At 41.8% G+C, this 24,833-nt stretch overlaps 1 protein-coding gene and 1 long non-coding RNA gene across 7 annotated transcripts in view; one reads left to right on the top strand and one right to left on the bottom strand.

Annotated features, from left to right (window-relative positions):
• Positions 1-24,833, bottom strand: part of Lar (tyrosine-protein phosphatase Lar) — a 300,655-nt gene that overhangs the window by 150,012 nt on the left and 125,810 nt on the right. For 5 of the 6 annotated variants that reach the window (XM_083034105.1, XM_083034107.1, XM_083034104.1 and 2 more), the window contains 2 exons: positions 12,622-12,660; positions 714-845 (listed from right to left, as the gene is read on the bottom strand). In XM_083034105.1, the coding sequence (XP_082890231.1) occupies positions 714-845; positions 12,622-12,660 (171 nt within the window). The remainder of the gene's footprint in view (positions 1-713; positions 846-12,621; positions 12,661-24,833) is intronic. The other variant, XM_083034106.1, reaches the window with a different exon arrangement.
• The window catches only part of LOC145934178 (uncharacterized), a 55,580-nt gene continuing 47,686 nt past the window's right edge, over positions 16,940-24,833 (top strand). Inside the window, exon 1 of the long non-coding RNA XR_014425006.1 lies at positions 16,940-16,977. This is a non-coding gene — a long non-coding RNA (uncharacterized LOC145934178). The remainder of the gene's footprint in view (positions 16,978-24,833) is intronic.

A 24,833-nucleotide genomic window follows, 5' to 3' on the forward strand; every position in this document is an offset into this window, starting at 1 on the left:
CAACCGCGCGAATTGTCCGTCCAGAATGTTACAAGCGGTTGTCGGCCATTATCATGTTGAATATTTCTCGTCCGGATTAGTGAGTCGTCCACGAATGTGTGGACCGATTCCCTCGGATATATATATACCGCGGATCAGTCTAATTGTAAACGTTATGCGGGAAACTATCTTTGAGGAATTATTATCTTGATAATTCAAAAGTGCATTCTAACGTTTTGGTCAACCGAGATTAAAGAAAATTAAAGAAAAAATTAAAGCTATAAGATTAAAGAAAATTTGATGTCAAGCGTGATACGTGCACTTTACGAAATTCATTCAACAGATCTCGATTGGCTTCCGTTACTGGTTAGCGCAAAAATCTCGGTTGGAGACAAAAAGAACCGCGGATAAGCGGGACGCGCAATAAACGAAAAATGCACTTTGCAGCAGAATGCAGCGAACGGGACGATAAAACGGAATGGACGAGAAAGCGAATCTGGGTTGGAGAAGTTTTTAATTTCGATAGAATTTTTGTCCGCGTTCATTTTCACCGCGGCGACCCGTGTCCCCGTATCATTCCCCCCGAGAAGACGCGCGGGTTATACGAAAAGCGCCAAAAAGCGCACCCTTGGGCACTTTCAACGGAAGGGCGGTGACGATTTCAAGCGGACGATGCAAACCGAGATGGGGGGCAAGAAAGGGAGGATCTCTCGCGAAAGAGCACACGGACTTACGTGAAATTCTTTTGCCGTTCTTTCGCCAGTGTATCTGCGGCGGGGGTGCTCCTTCCGCAGTGCAGTAGAAACTCGCTATCCCGCCTGCCTTCACCTGCTGTGACTGCGGCTTCACTAGGATCGTCGGCGGACCTGCGAACAAAAGATCATACGGGATTCTTTGATTAGACTCGGCTCACACAATAGAATTGTCGTTTATCTCTATATCATATAATGGTCACGCGGGGAAACTGCTTTTTTAGACGTTTTATTTTGAGGCTTTGTAAAAAAATAACTTCTTTTTTTCCTCCGTCAATTGGAGAATTCGATATGAAAAAGGCTGCTCTTTTTAGGTGATACTTGTTCATTCGGAATTTATTTTTTTTTCTTTTGTAAAAGGTATGTCAAATATTTTTCATAAATAGTAACTGCAATTTTTTTCTTTTACAATAAATGTCTTGAGCATATTATATATAACTCATTTTGAAAAATCTTTTTCCTTTCTTTTTCTTTTTTCTTTTGTAGCCTCTTTTATATGAAATCTTCAATTTCACTTGGCGCGCATAATAAAGAGTTATTAAATTTACGTGTAGTAAAGATATTTATTTGGAGAACACAGTAGAATAAAATCATATAAAATATTTATTTTGGAAAATTAACAAGTAGAGAGTGGAATTGTATTTAAGTAAAAATTTCATCATTTATTTGCAGCGGAAAAACCATGTAATCTTTTAATAAAGAATCGCAAAGCAGCAGAAAAGTCATATAAAGCGTTCCTTCGTGAAAATTATGTGTCTTAACGTTTCTCGTATTAAAATTTAAGTAAAAAGTTCACAGTTACGCTCGCTTGCTCGACCGGCATGGAAAACGTTAATTTGTAAAGGAAAAGTGCAGCCCTCGGTTACGCAGATATTTTCTTTCCAGGTCGGTTCTTCTAAGGTAATTAGTCCACTTTTCGCAATTCGGATCATTAGTCTACTTTCCATCATTTAAAATGGCTTTCATAGATTTGAGGTGAAATGTAAAAAGAGATGACGGATTGCGCGCGTGTCGGGGTGGTAGCAGAAGAAAAAAAATCTTGATAGGCAAAAAAATAATAAGAACCATCTTGACTATCATCGCATCGAAAAGAACGGAATATCCCGGGGATTTTCGTGCATTTTTCTCGTAAAAGAATTGAAACGCCGGGAATAATGTTGCCAATAATTGTATCGGATTCATGGAGCGGGCGCTTGCAGCCTTCTACGAATTAACGTTAAAAATCCGATCTGATTGCACTCGCGAAATTTATACTCGTCGGGAAGCGACGTATATCTCCCGTCATCGATCGCAGGACGCGGCGGCCGCACGAATACACTGGGCCAGAAGTCGGTGACCGAAATTAGTGGATTTAGTGCAGCGGGAAGTCCAAATTGCCTCTGCTGCTACGCTTTTAACCCCGGGAATAAAGAGACGGTCGGTGCAAGATGGATGAATGTGACGCGCTCCTTTGTCAGACTTGCGCGACGCTTCGCTCCGATGTCGCGCGTCCTCCTGAGAGAAAGAGAGAGAGAGAGAGAGAGAGATGGGGAGGGAAAGAGAGAAACATACGTAAAAGAGAATCGTCCTGGGAAAGGAATGGCGCCTAGAGTTGCGCTATCTGGCACGGGACTACCGTCACTGTACTAAATTGATCTCGAAACTTTGCGATCATGTCGACTCTACGACGGGGAGAAATCGATATATCGTCATTTATGAACATTTTTTCCGCAAGAATTAAGAGTCGGAATAAAAATAGACGGAATAGTCTTATCTTAGCCGAACATTACCGAATGTCGTTGGTTCTCTTAATTGTTTCGATGCACCGAAACGATTTTATCGCCTATCCCGTGAGACAAGACTAATGGTTAATAAATAATAAAATGTGATTTTCCAGCCGAGGGAATGCTGAAAGAATGTTTATCTCGGCGCTGTCGGAGGCTAATGCTGGCATTTATACGATCGTTTCATGACCGAAAAATGTCTGTCCGACGAACGTTTACGGGTGTCCCGGTACGCGATAAACTCGACTTCTACTACTTGCTACGGCGCGGCATTTCCTCTTTCTAGGTCATTAGACATACTTTTACGACGTCGAAGCGCATCGCACGCAGTAAAAAACTTTTTAATCCGAAGCGCAACCGCCCCGGGAGTGTTTGCGGAATTTCGCGGCTCGCGCGACATTTTTATTGCAGGGTTTTTAGAACGGTCACTATCCTATCATAAAATGTCGTATTATCAAGTGGCAGGTTTTTTTATCGGCCATTAAAGGAAGAATGTATTGGAAAATAATAGTGGTTTATTGTGGTAAACGCGTTGATGCGACATCCCGCAATATGCAGCAAGTATTTTTAAAATGTGTTTGATCCGTGTGGAGTTTTCACTTTCAAAGAAAGTAGAAAACTACCTGCATTATTTGTAGGGACCTTTATATAAAATTTTAAATTCTAAAACTATAGTTTTTTGATTATTGATTCTTTTTTGACCCGATAGTTCTTTCTCTTTCTCTCTACAATTTCCAGACAACTTATAAATCTTAAAACTTATACACACACAATTATAAGAATAAATGTAATTTAATTTCATGTAAATAGGAAAAGATAAGATCGCGAAAGAATAGGTGATCATAAATTATAATATATAAATTTGACCAACGGCAAAGTAATTTCCCAAAGTAAATACACAAACTGATTTTATAAAGGCAGTTCTTTTGCGAAAGAAACGAAGACAAGATATATGTAGCTGAGAAATGAGCGATAGTTTTCGCGATGAAAAATTAAATTTACGGAAAAGAGACTCGACGATGCTACCGGTTGACAGATGCAGACTACTCTAATCCTGCAAATGCAGTTTGGATGCCGCTTCACGAACATATTGCGCGTGTGCGCGCAATTTAAGCTAAATATTATTCCGCCAACGCTCACGAGCGCGAAACGCAGGTAATTTTTGATTGAATTGCTCATTCGGAATTACTCTTATACGAATGCATTGTACCGCCATGTGCAATTGTCGTTCTACCGGAATTGCTCGTAACAGGTCCATTAGTTGACCACGGTCGTTCTGCGTACACATAGAATACATATACATACGCATAACAAGACCGCGACTTACTGCTTTCGCCATATATCCGTGCTTTTTGTATAATTTGCCGCGATTTTATCTCGTGAACTTGTTGATATTAATTTTCACGCAAATGTGTTTATCTACATATTGCAGTAGATAATCGTTGTGATAATTGAAAAGATCCCGATAAATATAAACGGAATTATATAGTTCGCGAGATGAAGATCTACGTTAATTTGACATTTTTCACGTTTTTATTTGTCTTTGTAAAATATAACTACGTTTAAATGCATTTGTCGTAATTGGAGTATCGGGTTTGACACTATTACGGAAATTTTAATTATAGTATAGTTAAGTCAGTAAAAATGTACAATGCGTGGAATTACGAAATGTCGTTTTCGAATCTCGGAAACTTCTGCTTTATACGGAAGAGCGATGCCAGATAAATTCCGACGCGGTACCCGAATCCATTTCCCAACTGCAGCAGTTTTCGATCTTCCGCCGCTAAAAGTGACCGTTTGCTCGATTCCATTAAAAGTCGATGAACGGGGAAACACAGAGAGGCAGAGAGAGAGATAGAGTAGAAATAGGAAAGAGGTCTCGTTCGCGAAGTAAGACCATCCCCTATTATTGCGAGAGTATACATCCCCCCATCCTCTCGATTCTCAGTCAGCAATTCAAAACGTGATACAAGTAAAGCCCGCGAGAGGCATAACAATGCCAATGAGCAATTTGCTCAATTTAATTGTTTGCGTAATTTATATACCGCTGCATCCATTTCGCTTCGTTTTTCGAGATCGCAGTTATTACAATTATTAGCTGCCGTGGAATAATAATTCTGAAATCTGATAATGATATTTAAATCATCTTCCCATACACACACACACACACACACACACACACACACACACACACACACACACACACACACACACACACACACACACTCTACACTCTAAGTAAAAACAAATTATATACATACGATTTTATACAAAGTGTCTCTACGTGCGCAATAGTTATAATTATTAATGCCAAACTAATTTCTGTTTAATTTGAATAGATCGAAATTAAGCTAGCGGACGTGCGTACATTCATTGGCCGCAGTTATATCTAGCACAGAGGGCTATTAACCTATTATATTCCGATAATTGATTTATCATACGTGACTGTTAGCTGAAAATATATATGTCGAGAATACAACGGGACATAATCTTTATGAATTTTGGACCAATTGTGGCGAAGAATTAACTCCGCAATATATTTTTGATATAATTGGACAGCGCGTGCTACGAAAATGTGGCACGAATATTTGCTTTAGCCGCCGACATTTATCTATTCAAAACTGTTTCCCAATCTATTTACTTTTCGCGAGTAAATCATTTTCGGCGAGACGATAAAGGAGGGAAAAAAACGCGATGAAAGCCGATGAATGTGATTTCGACGAAAACGATAAAAGAAAAGCACGTGAAAGGAGGTGGGATGCGTTGTCAAGGCGGGAGTAATAGGACGGCTTGAAAAATATTGAAAAAGCTTACACGTGCCCCGCCACTCTCCATCCTTTCCCCGAGAGACTCGCGTGGCTGGGTTACACGCGAGGAAAGCCGTAGAGAGTGTACACAAAGATTAAACGCCGGTGAAAATTAGATTGCGAAAAGCGAGGCATGCCGCTGTTGCATCTCGCGAAATGAATGTCGGACCACTTTTAGTGAGAGAGAGAGAAAGAGAGAACATTCCGGGGGGATGAGGGGAGTGCTTGTGCTTTAGTGGGAATGAAAATAGCATAAGAACGTAGACTCTTTCTAGGGGGGCGATTCTTGCATATCCTCGTAAAGTTATCCGCGTGAAATTCCGCATGGAGAAATGTGTTTCTCTCTCGTCGCGCAATAAACTTATTCCGCAAACTGTAAAATTTAGCGTAATCGAGGATATAGATATGATCGAGCTGTGTGAAATATGTTTTGTAATATCTATCCGCTGAATATGTAGGTCGCACGCGCGCTCGCGGTTTATTCGACATTCGACACGAATCTTATTGGATACAGAGCATACTCGCGCGTCTTGAGTAATCGGCAAGACTTGGCGCAAATCGATCGCGATCGCGTATAAAAATGCGCAAGGGCAATATCTCATACTTAAAGTTTATAGCTATTCGGCACGGGGTTCAGATAACTTGGAGAAAAAGTTTCGCTCCCGGTGTGTCGGCATTACATTTTATAGCCCGCCACGTCGTAATTGAAAAAGTAGCCGATAACGGAGCAATCTGCATGTGATTTGAATAACATTACGCGTTACTGACTACCGAACGTATTATAAAATCGATTCGAGGCTAGCGCGCTCGAGAAACGATGCCTCGCGACATCGCAAAAAAGAAAAAAAAGAGAGAATTCGGTGAGAGCCATCGGTGGTAATTAATTTATTCGTCGAATCTTCGATTAGCAAAGAGGAGTGGTGACAGATAAAGCGGCGATTGCTCGATGCCGCGCTGATAATGCTTCAATGAATTTCGTCACGTGGTAAATCCCCGAATGACGCGCCCGAGCGAACACAGGCTATATACGTACTATCGTTAATTAATATCAAAATACGGTGTATATTAAAGCTGTGATTTTCAGAGCGAAGGCGAACCTGGCGCGCGCACGCTGTAGGAATATTACTGAAAATACGCGGCAATTACATTAACGCATTTTCCGCGGGCTGTCGAGGGCGAGTTTTGGTGACGGTGAATCGCGAAACGAATACGGGATGCGTTTAAACGGATTCTGATATACGCCCAACCCCTAAATAACACGTAAACGCGGCGCGACTCGGACCGGCGCGTACGCAGGGCTCATTTATGGAAACGAAGCGGCTCGGTAATTACGGATCGGGAGTCATTTCGGGCTGGCCGGTACTACGACCGAATTCGAAAGAGGACGCGGGGATTCCCGACGGCGAGTCGCTCGAAATTTCGTTCGTCCGTGTCCGTCCGTGTCGGGTCGATACGCCGTGTGTGCAATTTCCGATGCAGGGTCGTCGCGCCGATGCCATATCTCTCTCGCTCTGACCCGCTCTCGGCGTTGATTGTAAACGCGGCCATTTATATATATATATATATATATATATATATATATATATATATATAGAAATGCATATAATACATATGCGCGATGAGCTCGCATCAACCAACGATGATGTCCGCGGGGTAAAGGGTTCGTACAAAGGCGAGACGGTCGTAGAGAGGGGAGAAGGCACGGGATGTGACGATGCGTTCGATAGGCAAATAAGCGCCTATACGCGAACGCGATGTATAGGTTTATCATAAATAATTGCGCCAGCCTTATTCGCATTTTGGTATCGAAATCCCAGACTCGCGCTCTCTGTCCGGCCATGCGTACCTCACTCGCGTTTGGCCGCACGGCAAATATTAATTTAATTTAAATGGGTTTCCATCCACACACGCGGCGCACTCCTCTGCGTGCTGACGTGTACACATTTCAAACCCGGGGTGCAGAGAGATAGGTAGGTAGGTCGAGCGCGGCGTAAGGTCGAGTTTGTCTCGTTGCTCGAATATGATGTGTTAACAACGCTGAATGGAATCTGGCCTGGGATAAAATAATGAAAATTTTCCGCCGTTTTCGTTGGAGTAATATGAGAAAATATGTGCGCTCATTTAAACAAACATTGAACGAGGCAAATGTAATTAAACAGAAATTTATATACAGCAAAGTGAAAATATCACGTCGATATTTTTCTTACGGTCGGCACACTTGTTGTTACTCCTGATTTATATTTTTGGATAAACGTATTATTAATGTCGATCGAAACTTGTACGAGACATGGTTTTGGCGTTATAGAATAATAAAATCGCATGGACGCATTTGAATGGAAAGAGTCAGCGAGCAAGGTCTCACGACGATTAAACAATTCCCGATTGGCACTGAATTATCAAACAATCGAAAATGGAAACTGTTAATTTACAAAATACGAACATTTTATTTATCTGCGCATGACTTATTTGCGAGTATGAAATTATCGTAAAACATAAATATCTCAAATTAATTTGGAACACGAATATTCAAAATTGGAACAAACTAAGAATAGCCCGACCTCGTCCTTTCTTATTATACAATTCGAAGCCAGCTCGATTGAAATACTTTCTCGTGGCGTAAACAGAAATACCTACGCTAGAAATAATTTCGCGAATCTGATAAAAAAAGGTTCAATTTTTTTTATCGCTTCTCGTAATTAAATTAACTAGAAAATCAACTAAATCTTTTAATTAAATTAATTAAAAGATATTACAAAGGAAATTACACGTACATATCTCTCTTTCCTGTTAAAAACGCGACGATGTCTTCCTGCTCGGCCAGGTCGTTAAATATCAACCGATCGTTTCTGAAGATTTTAATATAGGACGGCGCCGCTCTTCAAATTGAATCACGGTATTTTTTTGACACGACTGGTATGAACTAACGAGGGATCGGCCGCCGCTCTCGCGGTTCCACGGCCGACATCGCACGGTCGGAAAAATTGCAATTTATTCTCCTATGGAATTGAAGCGTCCATTACAGAGGAGCAGGGAACGTTGGGGAGTCCGGTGTTACTCTCTCCTATCCATCGCCTAGCGTCGCCGGCACTCTAAAACCCCTTTCCGCCCGACACTTCCGTTCGTTCTTTCCGCCAGCGATAAAGTTACGTTCTTGAAAGAAGCGAACGTAGAGAACCGACTCCGTCGACGCCAGGCGCGATTTGTCAACCGGGGATTATCCGTTTTCCGCGTTCCTTTAATGAGATAAACAACGATGGCGGAAAGGCGCGCCAAGCAACCAGGGGGGAAAAAAGGGGAAAAGGGTCGTAGAAGGGGAAGAATAATTTCCACGGCGACACGAGAAGACACGACGGAAGATTCGTTACTCTTCCTTGCGCGCCAGGCGCTTTCTTAATTTATTCACTCGCTCCTTTCACCAGGAAGAAATGAATATACAGTCCGCGCGAGTCTTGACACATGCGAAACGTTCTTTCTTACAGCCTCGCGATATTATCACCGACAAAACGAATCAACGTATTTATTACCGCATTTTATTGCGACTTTTTTTCCTCTCTCTATACGCGACGTATCGTTCTCTTTAGAATCTCGCGTTCTTGTTTGCTTTATCAAATGGAGATTCAAATTCGAGAGGTTTCGAACTCTGCGCGATTCGAATATTCGTATAATTACATTTCGTCATCGCTGACCGAACGAAAATCCGACGAATCGCGCTACACCGGAATCATGACTTTCAAATTCGAATGTTGGACAAAAAACGATGTTTGCATCGAAGTATCGCTTTCGCAAGTTGTACGAGATGATACAGCAATAGGCGCGCCTCGATATACGTATGCAAAGCGAATGCGTTTAACCAACTTCTCGCCGAGAATTTCCATTAGTCAGGGCGGGAGGGGACGACAGCGCTCTGTAGAGTAGAAACTCACACGGGGGATGATGACGGGCGGCTGACGAAGCGGGTGCGCGGAAGGAAGAAGAGGAGGGAGAGGGTGCGATACTAGCTTGTTTTGGAGATGCCAAGCCGTCGAATGATTTCGAATCAACGCGTCTGGTAGCGCGTATAATTCAATTTGAATATGTATACGGGGCCTGCGGCGCGAACGGGCCGCGCGCGTACATCCGCGTTCCCATCGGCGCTCGCGTAATTCCCGCATACATATATAACGGGGATACATATATGTATATATACACTCTCGCGCTCTTCTCTCGCTCACGTAATATAGATATTACCGTCGAGTCTCTCGCGCGCTACGTCTCACGTCGTTTCTTTTTCATTTATACACCTCGCCGACACCTTCCCCTGTCTCTCTCTCTCTTTCTCTCGTCGCGCGTCTAACGTGTCGGGGGATGGCAAGAGATGCGCGCGTTCGCATCCATCGAGGATGGATCATCGGTTACCGAGCACGTTCGCCGGGATACTTTAATCTTTCTCTCTAGCGCGCGCGATAATACACGCCCGCGCGTCGAAGATACGTCTATAACGCGCGACGCGCCTTGAATTTTTATTTTTTACCCTCTCGCACCGACCCGGGAAGGAGGCTTTCAGGCAACATCACAAGGGATTTCTTTACGAGCGGCGAAACGCTGATGGCGGCTACGATGTTGGACGCGGGGACGAGAGAGAGAGAGAGAGAGAGAGAGAGAGAGCACAATCCCCATGTGTCGAGCGACTATTCACCCTCGTCGTAACAGCGTCTCCGCGAGATATGTAAGTCTTGGAGGGTTGACGGCGGTGGGTGTGCGATGCGAATGTCGACGAACCTGCGCTGAATTTATGCAGATGTATGCCGGCAATATTCTAAATAAGTAGGTAGGTACACTCCCCTTCGTCCCCTTCGTCGCAGCACCAATCTCGCGCCCCAGCCGCACCGGATCCGACGTCAGCGAATCCAACCAACCAAACGCAACTCACCGCCACCTTCGGTCCATTGTAAAATCGCGGTGGTGGCGGTTCTCGTGATAGCGTCTCGGCGTCTTCGGCGCAATTAACGTTTCTTAGCCGCCCTCGCGTTTCTCCGAGTGTCCCGACGACGACGATGCTTCTTGCGGTACCCGGGGAGAATAATCGAAGTTTCAGCGGGAGAAGCCCCCTCGATTCGGCGGACTTGTGAATATTCACGAAATCCCGTCGCGAGCATTCGAGGTCGTTCTTGAATTATCCAATCTCGAAATAATACTTCTTTACAACGCCAAAGCCAAAAATATCTGTGCAAATGGAATTGTTTTTTTTCCGTCACTTGTTATATCGAAACGCGAAAATTGAATCTCGACAATAATAATTTTATTAGTTTCCTTTAACTTTAAGTGATGTTTCGAGTAACCTGATCTAAAAATAAGAATGTATTGTTATATCACATCGCGTTATAGAACGTCCGTTTTATAACCAAATTGGAAATAGCTGCAAATTTTAACATCAATAAGGTCAGCACGTAGCTTCTATACTATCTTCCCCGCTCCATATACTCGATATAAAATATTCAATGAGTAAATCAATAATAGAACAATTCAATTAAAGCAAAAAATATATAATATGACGTATTTCTAAATTTTTTCTTTATTAATCCTATTTTTCATATTACTTCACATGTTACTTTTCAATCATTTTGCTACATATGTTGTTTACTCAATATCCATCATTCGAAAATAAAATAATCCCTCAACTTTTAAATCTTCAACATTTATTGCACTGTACTATTTACCGAGAAGAGAGTTTCTACATTAAGTATATAAAATAAATTTTCGTAGCTTAAAATCTTCTCCATTTCTTTAATCCGCTGTCGTTTAGAAACTCATAACGCACTTAACGGCTTCGAGGGTCGAATAAGACGAAGGGTAATGCTTCGATGAATTTCGGCGGTCGAGTGCACTCTCATCCCGCGGAGCGATGAGAGGGCAAGGACGACTTTCAATTTACGCAAGAACCACCGCGTCACGTATGCGCATAGATTAGTAGGTCGCTCTGCGACGAGGTGCACGGGGCGACGTAGATGGTAGACGAAGCGCCCTAATCAGCACTTGGCGTTTTAACGCGGTTAATTGCGCTTCAATTAGCCGGGGGGTCGTGCCCCTCTCTCGTCTCTGTCCTCCCTCGCTGAGAGGACTTTCTTGTGCTCCCGTCGTTGCTCGCGCGAGCGACGCTGTGGAACTTTCGCGATCGTCGGGCCGTAGCGTGCAATTAGGTGCAAAGTCTCGTGCATTAAGAAGACCGGCAAGAACCGTTAAAAGACATTGCCTGGCAGAAGATTAGTCGACGATAACGTCGGAGTTACATTGCCGTTAAAGCGGCGCATTAGCGTAATGCTCGAGTGTGTTATTTTTCTCCGGAAAGGAGACGGCTATCTCGCTCTCTCTCTCGCTTTTCGTTATGCGTGCGCGTTATTTCACTCGGCGACTATTACGCGAAGAGGGTAGGAGGAGAGAAAACGTGCGAACGAGTAGACCCGCTTCGTAAAGTAGACGCGAGAAATTGTAACGCGTAATCGTTTCGTCGCACGCAACGTCGTCGTAGCGAGACCAAAGAGAGATATGATGATCGAAACGAGGTCTACGAAAATCACCTTCCCCTCCGTCGTGTATATAGCGTAATAAATCACAGAATCAATTCTGATACATACTGGGTGGCGCCATAAATAAAAGTGCAGGGATACGCCAGAAATACCGCGCTGTAGATCGCGGTGTGTCCGTATATATACCGGGGTCGGAGGGCGACGGAAACAAATGACAGCGCATAAGCGGGTGGAAACACTCCAAAGTCGGTTGTTGTTGCCGCGGTGCGGCCGACACACAGCGGTCGTATGGAATTTGAAATTCAAAGCGTCCGGGAAAGCCGGCCGATAACACGGAGAAAGAGATAGATAGAAAGGTAGAGAAAAAGATAAGGAAAGAGAGGGAGAAAGAGAAATAGCGAGCGAGCGAGCGCGAGACCAGGCCGCGAGACCGGGGCAAAAATACACATTAGCGGATTTGAAATTTAGATACCTCGGCTCTCACCGAAATTGAGTAGTTCGTGCTCGAAAACAGGCCGATTTACGAGCCGCCGTATACGAGAGCGCGTGTCTCGAAACGCGATTCTGAGCCTGATCGATGTTACGTGCGCGCGCGAGGTCCACTTCTTCTGACCTCGTTCTCTCTCATCGTGTGCACACGGAGAGTGTGTATTTTTGCCAACAAGCCCGCGTACGGGTCCACGTTCGTTGCCTGTTATGTTGGTTTACGTGTGCGCGAGCGCGAGCGGCGCTCTAGATGTAGCCGCGCGGATAACATCTATAGGGCTCGCTCCCCCTCGCGCTCGCCTACCCCATGCTAGGCATTGTTTGTACTTACTTGTCATGTACGTGATGTATTGCGAGTCGCTGATGTTTCCTGAAAGAAGCTCGTTGAGTCAAGTCGTACGTAAACGTCTCCCGGTGATGTCTCGCGAGCCCAGACACAGATACACGTCTTACAATTAATTTCGGGGATATACGCAAACACCATGGCATTATTTCTCGTCGATATACAAGCCGTTCGTTTTATTCATCTAATTATTATTCTAATTCGTCTCGCTTTTAGTCTGCGACGAGACGTGCAACGCAATCTTATCCATATTCGCGCGGAATCCTAAAATTTGCTTTTCCTACAAATAAGGCAAATAATTTTGAAAGTCGGGTGCTACACTTATTTTTCTCACATTCAACGTCGCAAGTATCTATATCCGACCAAGTTTACAATAGAGTGGGAATATATACGCCAAGCTTCCGATATCGCTCTCGAATTTCATCGCCATACTACGTCGTCTTCGGAGCCACGAAGGCATGCCATTGACACGCGACTCGCATCCCTCGATAATACAGTCGCACTCTCGAGAGAGCCGTGTCGATCTTCACCGACTGGAATATTCGCGTGTGTAAAAGCATCGGGGCACGAACCCTCGGGAGCATGAAAGGGAGAGAAAGGGGATGGGTTAGGGGGCATTTGGTGGTTTGTGTGCGACTTGGTCGGCGGCTCTCTGTCGCGAAAGCTCTCACTCTGTCAGAAAAACGTGAATGCGCGAGATACGTCGCCCGTCGATAGCGATCGCGATATTTTTATACGCGCTCGATATTTAGTATTCATTCTTGTGTGGTCTCGTTGAACCCGCGTTCCCTTCTGTTCCCGCGAATAAATGAATCGTTAATGGCGCGCTTTAAAATTCAAAGTATCCGCGCTGCGAGAAATTGCGGAAAATTATAACGTCTTGCCGAAATTATACCGAGAGAATCGCGTGAGATCCACTTCTATTTTTCGGCTAATGTTATTAGTGTTATCTCTACCATAAGATTTTCATCTCTCTCATTATCATTTATTACTTTAAATATATATTTGGAGAACCAATGCTCTATTTTTAAAATAGAGATCAATACTCATGTATTATTAAAACCTAGCAAACTATAAATATGTTTTAAATTTATATATATATTATACAATAATGTATTATTTGTAAAATATTATTTTTACCCCGATTCTAATTTCGTACTCTACAGATTGAAAAAAAAATACTAATTAAGATAATTTTAGATAGCATAATCAACATTTGCAAATTCGATTAATTTAATTCATCTAGCAAATTAGAAATAATCTTATTCATTATTTTGTTACAGACAATCGTTTTTAATTGAAAAATCAATCGTGTTATAAAATTGATTTGGTTCTCTTCGATTAAACTTGTCATTGTTGTCACGACATGTAGTAATATTCAAAGACATATGTAACTCACAGCATCATTTTCGTGATAAAGTGAATAGGGTTCTTCATGCATGAAGCTTCTCACAGCAAACAAGCGGATGCATTTCGAGATACGTCGCCATTTTGGCGCGCGCATTAACCTAACCACTGTTATTCCATCTTGTTTGCGGAGCTCGGCGACGATATGTCGCATCGTCTCATCGTCGAAGATTCCCAGAATAGAGCGGAATATTAATTTGGCGAGATTGTGCGCGCGCGTGCACGCGAAAGAGAGATAGAGAGGAAGAGAAGGAGGAAGAGGCATCGGCACGTTGGTTGCCTCTTCTCTTAGACGGGCCCGGATGTAAATTAACTTTGAGAAACAATCTTGTCGTTAACTCGGCGTATAATAACGCGGGCGTGGTATCGCTTTGCTTCTGCTATATCGCACCCTCGTTGCCGCCGAGATACTTCTACCCCCGTTCCATACGTACGCATAGCCCCCCGATCGCTCACCCCACTGACACCCAAGTACTTAAGGCGACACGTTTTATCATGTCTTTCATTCGTTCGCGATACAACGCCATCCTCGCGTAATAATCCTCGGCCATCCTTCTTCCGTTCCCTTCCGGCTTGACCCCGAAGTTTATATCTCGCGATTATTCATCTCCCGCGACAGGCCCTCCGATATTTTCCTCGATTTTACGTAGTCGCTCTTTAACGACGCTCATTAAACTTGCCGCTCTTAATAAAATCGAGGCGACACAACTTGACGACTTGTTCTCGATAAGAGATCATTATGTTTCTTTTATGTTCGCGAAACGTAAATAAGTTTGAAGGATGGAGAGAAGGAGAGGCGACAGGTAACGTTATGCGGCTGAATAATATCAGTGTATCGGCCTCTTCCAAAGCTGTATTGCGCGAGATTATTTCTCCGATCATAAAAAGTTATGTGTCACGGCCTTACACGTTCGTATACGATAGACCCGGATGTGAGGCGCGAAAATTACTGCCGCCGCCCATGATGGTGGGAGCTGCGGAGTTTTTTTTTACGATGGGTATCAAAAGCGCTGAAATTGAGTCGACACACAAGTGAAAAGGTTTTATAGAGTATGCATTCTCTTTTGCAGCTCTCTCACGAGTGGCTTGTTTTTAATATGTAAGTAATATATAAACAAGAGAGAAATTGCATATATTTTAATAATTATACTTGTTACATTATAATCCGACGAAAATTAAATCCGAATCGGATAATTTCGTGGAGGAACTTTGTGCGTTCAGAATTTTGTGAAATTCAAATTTCTGTACATTCTTTTCCAACATTGTAAAAGAGCAGCGGTCGGTGTCGAATAAACTATGGGTAAACAGTTGAATTTACCAGTGTGAGAGAACTTGAAAACCGCCGCATGCATTTTATAATTAGTTCCCCTACCGCGAGCTAACATTAAATTAATGCCAGCCCCTCGACGTCATGACGAAGTTACCAGTGCACGGGAACTTGCAAGCGCGATACGTCACACCGTTGGCAGATGAAATCCATGCGGGCTAGTGTAATGTGAATCTATTACTCAACCTGTGCGTCTCGTTATCGTAAATTACTGTGCATTGTCATCGAACTTCGATGACAAAGACATCTTTGTAAGATATCTCTCGCTGAAAGATATATTCACTCCTCCGAAAAAAAACTGAATTAACTCGAATAAACATTGGACTTTCTCGAGACGAGTCGAATATTTCAATTCGTTTTATACATTTGTAGTATAGATAAGTCTATCTCTGATAGCCGATTGTAAGAAAAGATTCTCGATAATCGCGCGATAAATAAGCTCGCGATAGTAAAGTTTACGAGTCGTCGTAAAATATCGATATTTAGGGGAAGAAGGCCGACGAAAGAAATATTTGCGAGTTCTTGTGTATGCGAGGCTCGTTATGTACATATTTAAATAGGTCTACCATATCTGCATCATTACCGGTGGATGCATGTTGGTATCGCGCACTACTCGGCGATCTGTATATAACTGACCTATATACACGGCGCCGCGATTCGTATCGCGATCACGTGTATATGCGCACTCGATCGTATTTTCATACGAGTCCGGGGGATCATGCGAGACGATCGCGCCCCGTATTGTACAAAGGCGAAATTACCATCCACCTGCGGGGGAAGAGCAGGAGAAGAACAGGTTTTCTCATCGCGAGATCGCGATGATTTCCAGCACGTAGAATTAACCACAACGAAGTCGAAGATTGATTATTAAAATCCGTGTCCATGCCAGAGATTCCGTAAATTCAGGCATCGACAAATCGGAAAACGTTTCGCGAATTAACAATAGAATTCGTGTGTGTGTGTGTGTGTGTGTGTGTGAATGCTGATTTTTATTATCACTCATTCCGCGCGGTCCCTTCAGCTCATCAGCATTCCGGGCCATCGGACCGTGAGTTCACGCGGTTAAATTCCTATTGCTTCTGGTATGTAAGCGAGAAAGGGATCTATCTTAATGGAGGCAAGACGTTGTTGCTCGCGCCGGCGAAATTCAATATAGACGACGACGGGAGGGAAAAATTTTATGGCGCATCAGACTTGATAAATCGCAACTAAATTGCGATATTATATTATTGCAGGAGTAGTATTGCGATACTTCGTATCGTTCGCATAAAATGACTCGTTACGTTGTTTACACAAAAAAAATTATTATTCGCATTAATTCGGTTTATTTATTTGAATGATTTAAACAAGAGAGACTTATTGTTAGAGATAAAGGTTTTTATATAAATCCTATAAAAGTTTATTAAAAAAAAGATTATTTTTTCAGAATTTATAAAATTATTTTATATTTATCTATTTATTATTGTATGCATCGAATATAAAATTCGGTGCAAACAATAATAATTTTTTGAAATATTAATTATTTTGAGCACTATTATAATTTGCTTTTTATATTTATATGTTACAGATCAACGTTGCTTCAACAATTTCGCTGATGCCCATCGGTGTCGGTGAGTGATAAACTTTTATTTTATTCTAAGGTAACGGAGATTTATATAGAAAAATTGTAAATATAAATTCTAGATTTTGTAGATAGATCCGTTGTCTTAAAAATTGATGAGCTAGAACAGATTAAATTGAATAATTTTTAAGAGATTCTTTCAATATGCATCTATTGCATAAATTAACCATATGCATCTATTGCATAAATTTACCATTACGAGGCTTCATTCGATTTAATTCCAAACGCTTGACAATACGTTTATTAAGATTTAATCATCCGATAATTAAAAGAAACGAAAAATACTTAAAATATGTAAAACGTGCAAAGAGAGAGTACAGATTAAATGGCTAGAATCTCGGAGACGCAATAGGTATCCCGAATTAATTTGGTAATGTCATTAACCGCTACGCGATTGGGTTTAATGGCCGACATTCTGATTTCGCGCGCACAGTTTATAGGATCAGCTTCTCATGGGGCCAGTGATGTACAACGTTGGCGAGCGCGGCGAGACCACGATCCTGGCCGCGTTGAATTTGCCTATTGCGTTCAATACTTCTTAAACTACGCAACAGTTCTGGTAGTTTAGTTCAGCTACTATTCAGTAGTTTCAGGATGCCCAAGGGAGACCAAAGTATCACAGTGCACAAATGACACTTTGTATGCATGCCTGCGCGAATTGTTGAACTACCGTAAAGATGAGAAGAAGAGAGAAAAAGAAAGAGATTGAATCTCTTTAATTTAATATTTTTAAAAATATATATAAATTAGAATATTCTCTCTTTTTAAAAATCAACATTTTATTCAGTTATCAAAGATCATCTTTAACTTGCTTTACATATTAATGATAGGCCAGGAAAACTAAAACGTACATTTATAGAATTAATCAATAGACACTCATTAAAAGAAAAGAATCTACGCTAACTGCGTTTGGCTCTTAATAGCCCACTTCCTGTTAGATATTCAATATTTTATTTTATTTCGATATAAAATTCTTCGATAAATTTATCCGCGAAAATAAGAAATGTCATTGCAATAAGAGACGAAAATATATGTGATTTTTAATTTTCAATATAAAACTAATACGATTACCCAATTAAAACCTCAATGTAATTTCTTTTTCGTTTGCATCTTATGAAGCAATAATTAATTAATCGTAGTTTAGCGACGCGTGTAATCATTAATAAGAGGAAAATTGATCCAACTGAGACTATAATATTATCAGTGAAACTGGGTAACGCGGTATATACGACGTGCTACGTACTCCCTTCACTCCCCTTAATTTCATTGGCAATATTCAGATCTTCGCGAGTTCATGAAATCCCATCTATCCCATCTCCCTATCCCTGTTTCTCGCTCTCTCTCAATTGCTATGCCAAAGTTTCAAATTAATTGACGTTAAACCTGCTTCGTGGCGCTTCGGATATGGTGATACGCGATCAATATAAACCGATATGTTACGAATACACATCATATGAGAGGGCTTATTTGTTAGTTCATTCGTAACACCCGGGTTTATAAATCTGCGAATTTATGTCTATTTTATGACAGATTGAAAACTTTAGAAGCTCTAAGAGAAATAATATTTAGAGACTCTACGATGCGCAGTTATAAAAAAAAAAATTATGTTTTACTCTTATAAAGATCTTCATTATTTAAAGAAAATCTTTTCTTGTAAAATACTGTTTTTTATAGCACAATATATTTAGTATTTATATATACGTAAACATTTATATTTTTAAAAGAGAAATAGTTATAGAGAAACTCGTAAAACGAAAGATATTGCAACCATTTAAGGCTCTAAGCGATCGTTTAGAGATCGCGCTTATCGATAAATCCTCTATATTTATAACCCTTAGAGTATAAGGTTAATAATGAAATAGCAATTAATCTATCCGAAGCGTACCGAACCTAGCGTTTAATATTTCGAGATGTCGTAATCTTCGTCACGAGGATGGATTTCGTACAAGATTCTATACACGATGTCCTCGGAGCGTGTCCGAAGGTTGGTCGGCGGGACTGTCGGATCCGGATTTCGTGAGCGAGACAAGGATATACTGATTTCAATTGTCGTCGCCGACGTCGTAGACGTCGACGTCGTTGTCGGCAGTTCCACGCTTCGAATGGGCCATCTCTGCTATCCCGGACCGCTAAGAGGGTGGAATTGATTAAATAATTGGCCCCTTAGATCGGGCGGCTAGTTTCTGGAATGAATACGTTGGCACCCGGCCAAATCCCGGCTCGAGCTCCCGAGGAACGCAAGGAAGAAGGGGATGAAACCACCAATCCGGACAAAGTGCCGCGAGGACAGTAGATGGCTTAATAATGCTTTCGATTGGAAATGGGAAATCTGCTTGTCACATCGGTTATTAGTTTCGAGAAGTTAGCACCTTTCCGGCCGCGCCTATATGCTATCATGTGTGTGTGTCAAGTTTCTAATCTGTAGAATAGTTGGATAAAATTAGCCCTGAAATAGCGACTAATAAAACCGCGATTCTAGAACAGGAAGAGAAAAAAAGAGAGAAATCCATATAATATTGGTTTTTCGTTTCTCGCTTAATGTGTCTGATTTTCCCAGTAAATTTGCAATTATAGAAATACAAAGTATCGCACATTAATTAAATAAATAATTTTTTTCTACGATTTTTCACACGAATCTAAAAGAAATCTTACATTGAGAAATCTCACCCATCTTTGCCAATTTTTTTTCCATAATGCGGTCTGTGTATGTTCGAGAAATAAAATATTTTTCTTCAAAATAAAATATATTTCTTCGAAAGGGAGAGAGAAACGAAATATACGAATCGAGTTCGAGAGTAATCGATAAATTGCAGCTTGCGAGCACGTTGCACATTTCCGCGGTTTAATACAATACCCATTTCGTTTTTTCCTTTTCTTTTTTTTTATGAAACTGAATCACGATTTGCCAATCAGATAATGCTAACGCGACCTACTGGCATAAATCTGTAATTTTATTTAGTCGACAACTTTGTCAAATGACTAAACTAGTCAGTATGTAGCGATATGATACGTCGATGCTCCTAAAAGACCTCAAGACTTTGCGTGATATTCCTTTCTGAAACGTGTTCCAGATGATAATGAACATACGATTAAAACGATTATCGGCCAAGCCGTTCTAATTAAAGTTCCAGTTTTAAGACTTGTTATATTGTAATGCCATTTTATTTGCCAAATGTCAATCAAACTTTCTTTAAATTTTAATCTATTCATATCTTCAATTAATTTATATTACATATAATATAAAATATTTTGTAAAATTCGTAAAGAAAAGAGCTTTTAAACCAAGTTATATCTTACAAACACTTTAATACGCGAGAACAATATTTCTCTCTAGAGAAAGATTTGATTTTTCAATTAGTTTTATAAATTCTATTTATCCAACGCAGAAAGGAGAACGCTCTCGAGTATCTAAATATATAAAACTCGATCTAAATCTCATTAACGAGAAATACAACAATTAAATATTAGTTTGAGCTATTTAATCCGATTAGAGACAGATAATGGGGTTCTTGCTATTTTTCTCGATTATTACAAGATTAATATCCACTGGAGAAATCTTATTACTATTTTCGGGCGCAGCTTTCGCGCGCGGTATTTCAATCCCAATATCTCCTGACAGTAGGTTAATCGATTCTGTAAGTGGTTTTCCTGTAATATCTCCGAAAATGGTGGCGTAATCTGACTCGACCGTATTTCTGGCGCGCGTAAGAGCGAGCGCGACGCGGATCGGACCGAACCGGGGGGCGATTTCGGCGGCGGCGGCGGTCCTCAGATAATAGACATAAATATTCCCCGGGTTTTTCGGATTTATATTTCGCGCGTATCAGGGATCTCATTTGCATCGAGAATTTACCGTGCGCGACGCATTCATCTCTACCTACCACGTCGCAAAACGACGCCTAGCCGCGACCCACACGGATGCTAATACGGGGACCGCTCGATTGCGCACACCGTGAAGCTAAGATCAGAGAGCAAACGAAACAAAAAGGGTAGGTAGGATATGTGGACGGCGTGAGAAATAGGAAAAAACCAGGGGTCAGCCGGACGATATAGTCGACCACCGGTATATTTCGCCGCCTAGCTAAACTATTGAAAAATAATATTACGTGCCTGCGAATGAATTATTCCTGGACCTGTTCCATATCGCTTTTATCCCTCTGCTTCTCTCAACGACCTCCGCGACTTTATTAATTCTCGCATTAATGTGGAAAATCTAAGCTTAATTAAATGTACTTGGTTTATTAAATTATTCCATCCTGCATTATTATAAACGCGTACAAAAGTGCAAAGATCCAGTTTAAAATCGCAATTTTTACAATCTATTATAAAATATATAGATTCTATATGGATATATTTAAACATTTTAGTGATTGTAAAATAATAAAATAAGAAGAATAATTCAATATGCAAATAATCTTCAAGAGAGAAAGAGACTGGTTTATACGATTCATTCTTTACGTCGCTTTAGATTAAGAGATCGATAAACCTGAATTATGTAAATTCATATTATAGCACATTCTCACGAAGGCGCGAACAGCTTCAGCCTGGCTAAATCGCACATGTAGTTCTTTTTTACGAGCTTGCCGTCCTATTTTCCACGAGTTAGGCATCGTTTCTGGCATGGCGAAACAGGAAGCATAAGCGGTAGGCAAGCGGTGTGAAACAGATTGAATCAAGTATAAGAAGAGATCGCCAACGAAAGACACGCCACACACCGAAATTCGTGTTTTCATTGCCAAACTGCTCTGATGCCCTCCCTCTTATATGTACTTCTGCCGCCAGTGTGATGCATCTGCAGCTACAAAAAGTCTAGGATTTTTATTCGAGTTTTATGATTTAAATCGCATACTCCGCAATATTTTCCCACCGTTGCCAAGGAGTAGGAGGCGCAATCGAGTCAGCAGTTGATTTTATGCTTTATTTTTATGATTCTACGTGTGTGGCGGAGCCTCTGCTCTCCCCTTTCAGAGTCTTCGTGGCGGCTAGGCGGCGGCCGCAATATGCAGCGGATAAATTCTATATCCTTCCCTCTTCTTAAACCCCTAAATCTTTTCTTAGGTTTTTACCTAGCGGCTGATCTCGATCTTATTTCGTCGAACTTTTATCGCAGCTAAACGATACTAGCTCACACATTATACATATATATATATATATTATATATATATTTTTTTATATAATCCTATCACATTATTTATTAAAATATATATAAAGTTAATAATATGTGTCGTATGATAAATATTACGAAGAGTAAACAGTAGCTTGTGTACTTTGTATATCGAGAATTTTACTCAAGCTTTCGTTGTTTGTCTATAGAGATTATGCGTCAGGTAATATGCTTTAAGCATACAAGCTACGTGCAACACTGTTTCATTGTGGTTGTTGGTCGCGATAAGTTTACAAAAGGACCTCGCTATTCATGCGCGATCGGAGCGTTTCGCCGTAATGGAGCCTGACGAGGCACGAACAGCCGCGGGATTGAAACGTGCGCGAATTCCGCCTATGGATGCGGGATGCATCCATATCTGCGGTTACACAACGTACACGCCGTGGTCGTTCCTTCTCATACATTGCACAATGCATTCGGCGACGATGCGTGTGCATCGGGAAGCTCGCGAAGCGCCAGCGCACACAACACACACACACGTGCGCTCGCTCGCGCGCGCTATGATCAGGTCGGCGTAATAACGAGAAAGCATAAATTGACAATTTGTCCCGGCGTATTGGTTTCCCTGGCCACGAGCCGCGTCCGATGCAATAATTGGTATACGCTGTCAAGTGCTACTCCGCCGACGACCAACCCTCCCGTCAACGTACGACCAACCTCTGCGCTCGCACATTACCCGTTATCTCCCCTTGACGGTGGATGTTGCCTCAACCACCGCCGTCGAAATTTGACGTAAGTGCTTATAGCGCAATGGAGAAATCGATCGAATCTGAAAATTCGGCCAAATAAGCAATATCGCGATCGCGCGTGTTTCTCGAGCAGAAGGGGAGAAAATTTACAAAAGGTTGCGGAGATTTTTTCTTTTTAAGCAGTTGTGGAGTAACTGTCGTACATACTCTTAAATTTCTTCGAGCTTTTCTTAGGTCGCTCTGTATGCCGTTCAAGTCTGAAGCGACACGCGAGTGAGCAATCGCCGGTGGAGAAAAAGGAGGCATGCCCCAAATCGATTAGATACTCGATTAAACGCCTGCCGAGAGAATTCTGTTTATATATTATCCTTTAAGAAAGGGCGCGCGATACGCTCGATTCGCTAGCAACGACCCCCAATGGAGAAATAGTCATAAACCTTCCGGCGGAAATTCAAACGCGACCTGGCTTTCCGAACAATTTACCTTGCGATGCGATCTCTGCATTTGATTCACGAGCTGACGATGGTGCCGCGGGTACATCGGATGCATGCAGCTGCAGACGATACGGAAGACTGTAGCGGATGCCGCCACGTTTTTGCAGCCCAGAGCTACAAGAACAGGATTACAAAGATTCTTTGTGCGTGGCGGTGGATGGGATGGATATAGGATGGCAAAAGCGCAAAAGTGGCGAGGAAACGGGAAGGGATGGAATGACGGAAAGGGCGAAGCGGAGTTGGTAGGGTTGGTAGGGATAGAGAATATAAAGTAAACGGCAGCTACACCACGCAAACGACGAGACAACAAAGAGCAACGATGCTTGTTCTACACACAGGCTTCCTTGCTCGAAATGAATCCTGTTCCGCGGGCACAATTTCAAAATGCACTTTATATACAAAACTATTAAGACCGATTGTACATATAAAAGCGAAATATTTTGTAAACGTCAGAGAACAATAGTGCGCGGACAAGCGTGTAAAATGAGCTACCTTTGTGAACGAGAATCGATGTTGGCAAATAAGTAATATATATATATTTGTAACGCTGTGTGTAATTGTTATTCCCGGTTAACCACATTGCGTTATCTGATTTTTTCATAATTCCCGGACTGACGGAGAATAGCCTCCTCGTCACATATACACATAAAATGCATATTTCGACAATTATATTTTAAATGAATCTTTTCATTGTTGCCTACGAGATAAGTTAGTTTGTACGAGAAATTATTTAATGCGCGATTGAACGTTTAAACAATAGCTTAGGACACGATATGTATGTATATATCAATGTGTTGTGAATCTCAATTAATTAATTCGATCAGTCTCCATGGAACCTCTACAAATTATTTGCAGCGCGCTAATTAGATGCTAATTACCTCATGTAACTAATTAGAGCCGGTACGACTGGGGGGGCTTACTTGACGAGCACGACGAGAAAATTGTTGCATAGCAAGAGAAAAAAAGATTCCGATAAGAGGCCGTTTCGTGTCATTTCTCAAAAAATCTACGTCGATAAAAGAAGCCGTGTACGCTCGGGATTATTAGCTTAACAATTTGCGTGCCACAATTACGACTTGCCTCGGCCTTCCCTCCTGTCTCAGTCGGCCTCGAACTTCTACGATGTTTTGCCGTCGTCTGACGGTAGATTCGCATCAAGTCGCGGTAATCTAAAGGAAAGAGGAGGAAAGGGAGAGAAAAAGAGGGAATGGCAGTAAGCCTCGGTTCTCTCCTATGGTAGTTCTACGGTTTGGGCGCGAGGCAGGCGACTCGAGGCAGAAAAACACGCAGGCCACGCGAGGTTCGCATTTTTCAAAGGAAACCCTTCGGCGTCGACAAAAAAAGAGATGTGCTGCTTTGACTTAAAATCGGATAAAATTGCAACAATGATGCGCGTTTGCGTTAGAAATGACATTTCTCAAAGAAAATCGGAAATTATATCAATCTCGTTTCGCGTGTTAGATTGTACACGGCATTCCGAAACTATCGTCGTTCCTTT

The sequence above is a fragment of the Prenolepis imparis genome, unplaced genomic scaffold (genome assembly GCF_030444845.1).
Source record: "Prenolepis imparis isolate NDT839.2.m4 unplaced genomic scaffold, iyPreImpa1.0 SCAF_3, whole genome shotgun sequence".
In the NCBI taxonomy this organism is placed as follows: Eukaryota; Metazoa; Arthropoda; class Insecta; order Hymenoptera; family Formicidae; genus Prenolepis; species Prenolepis imparis.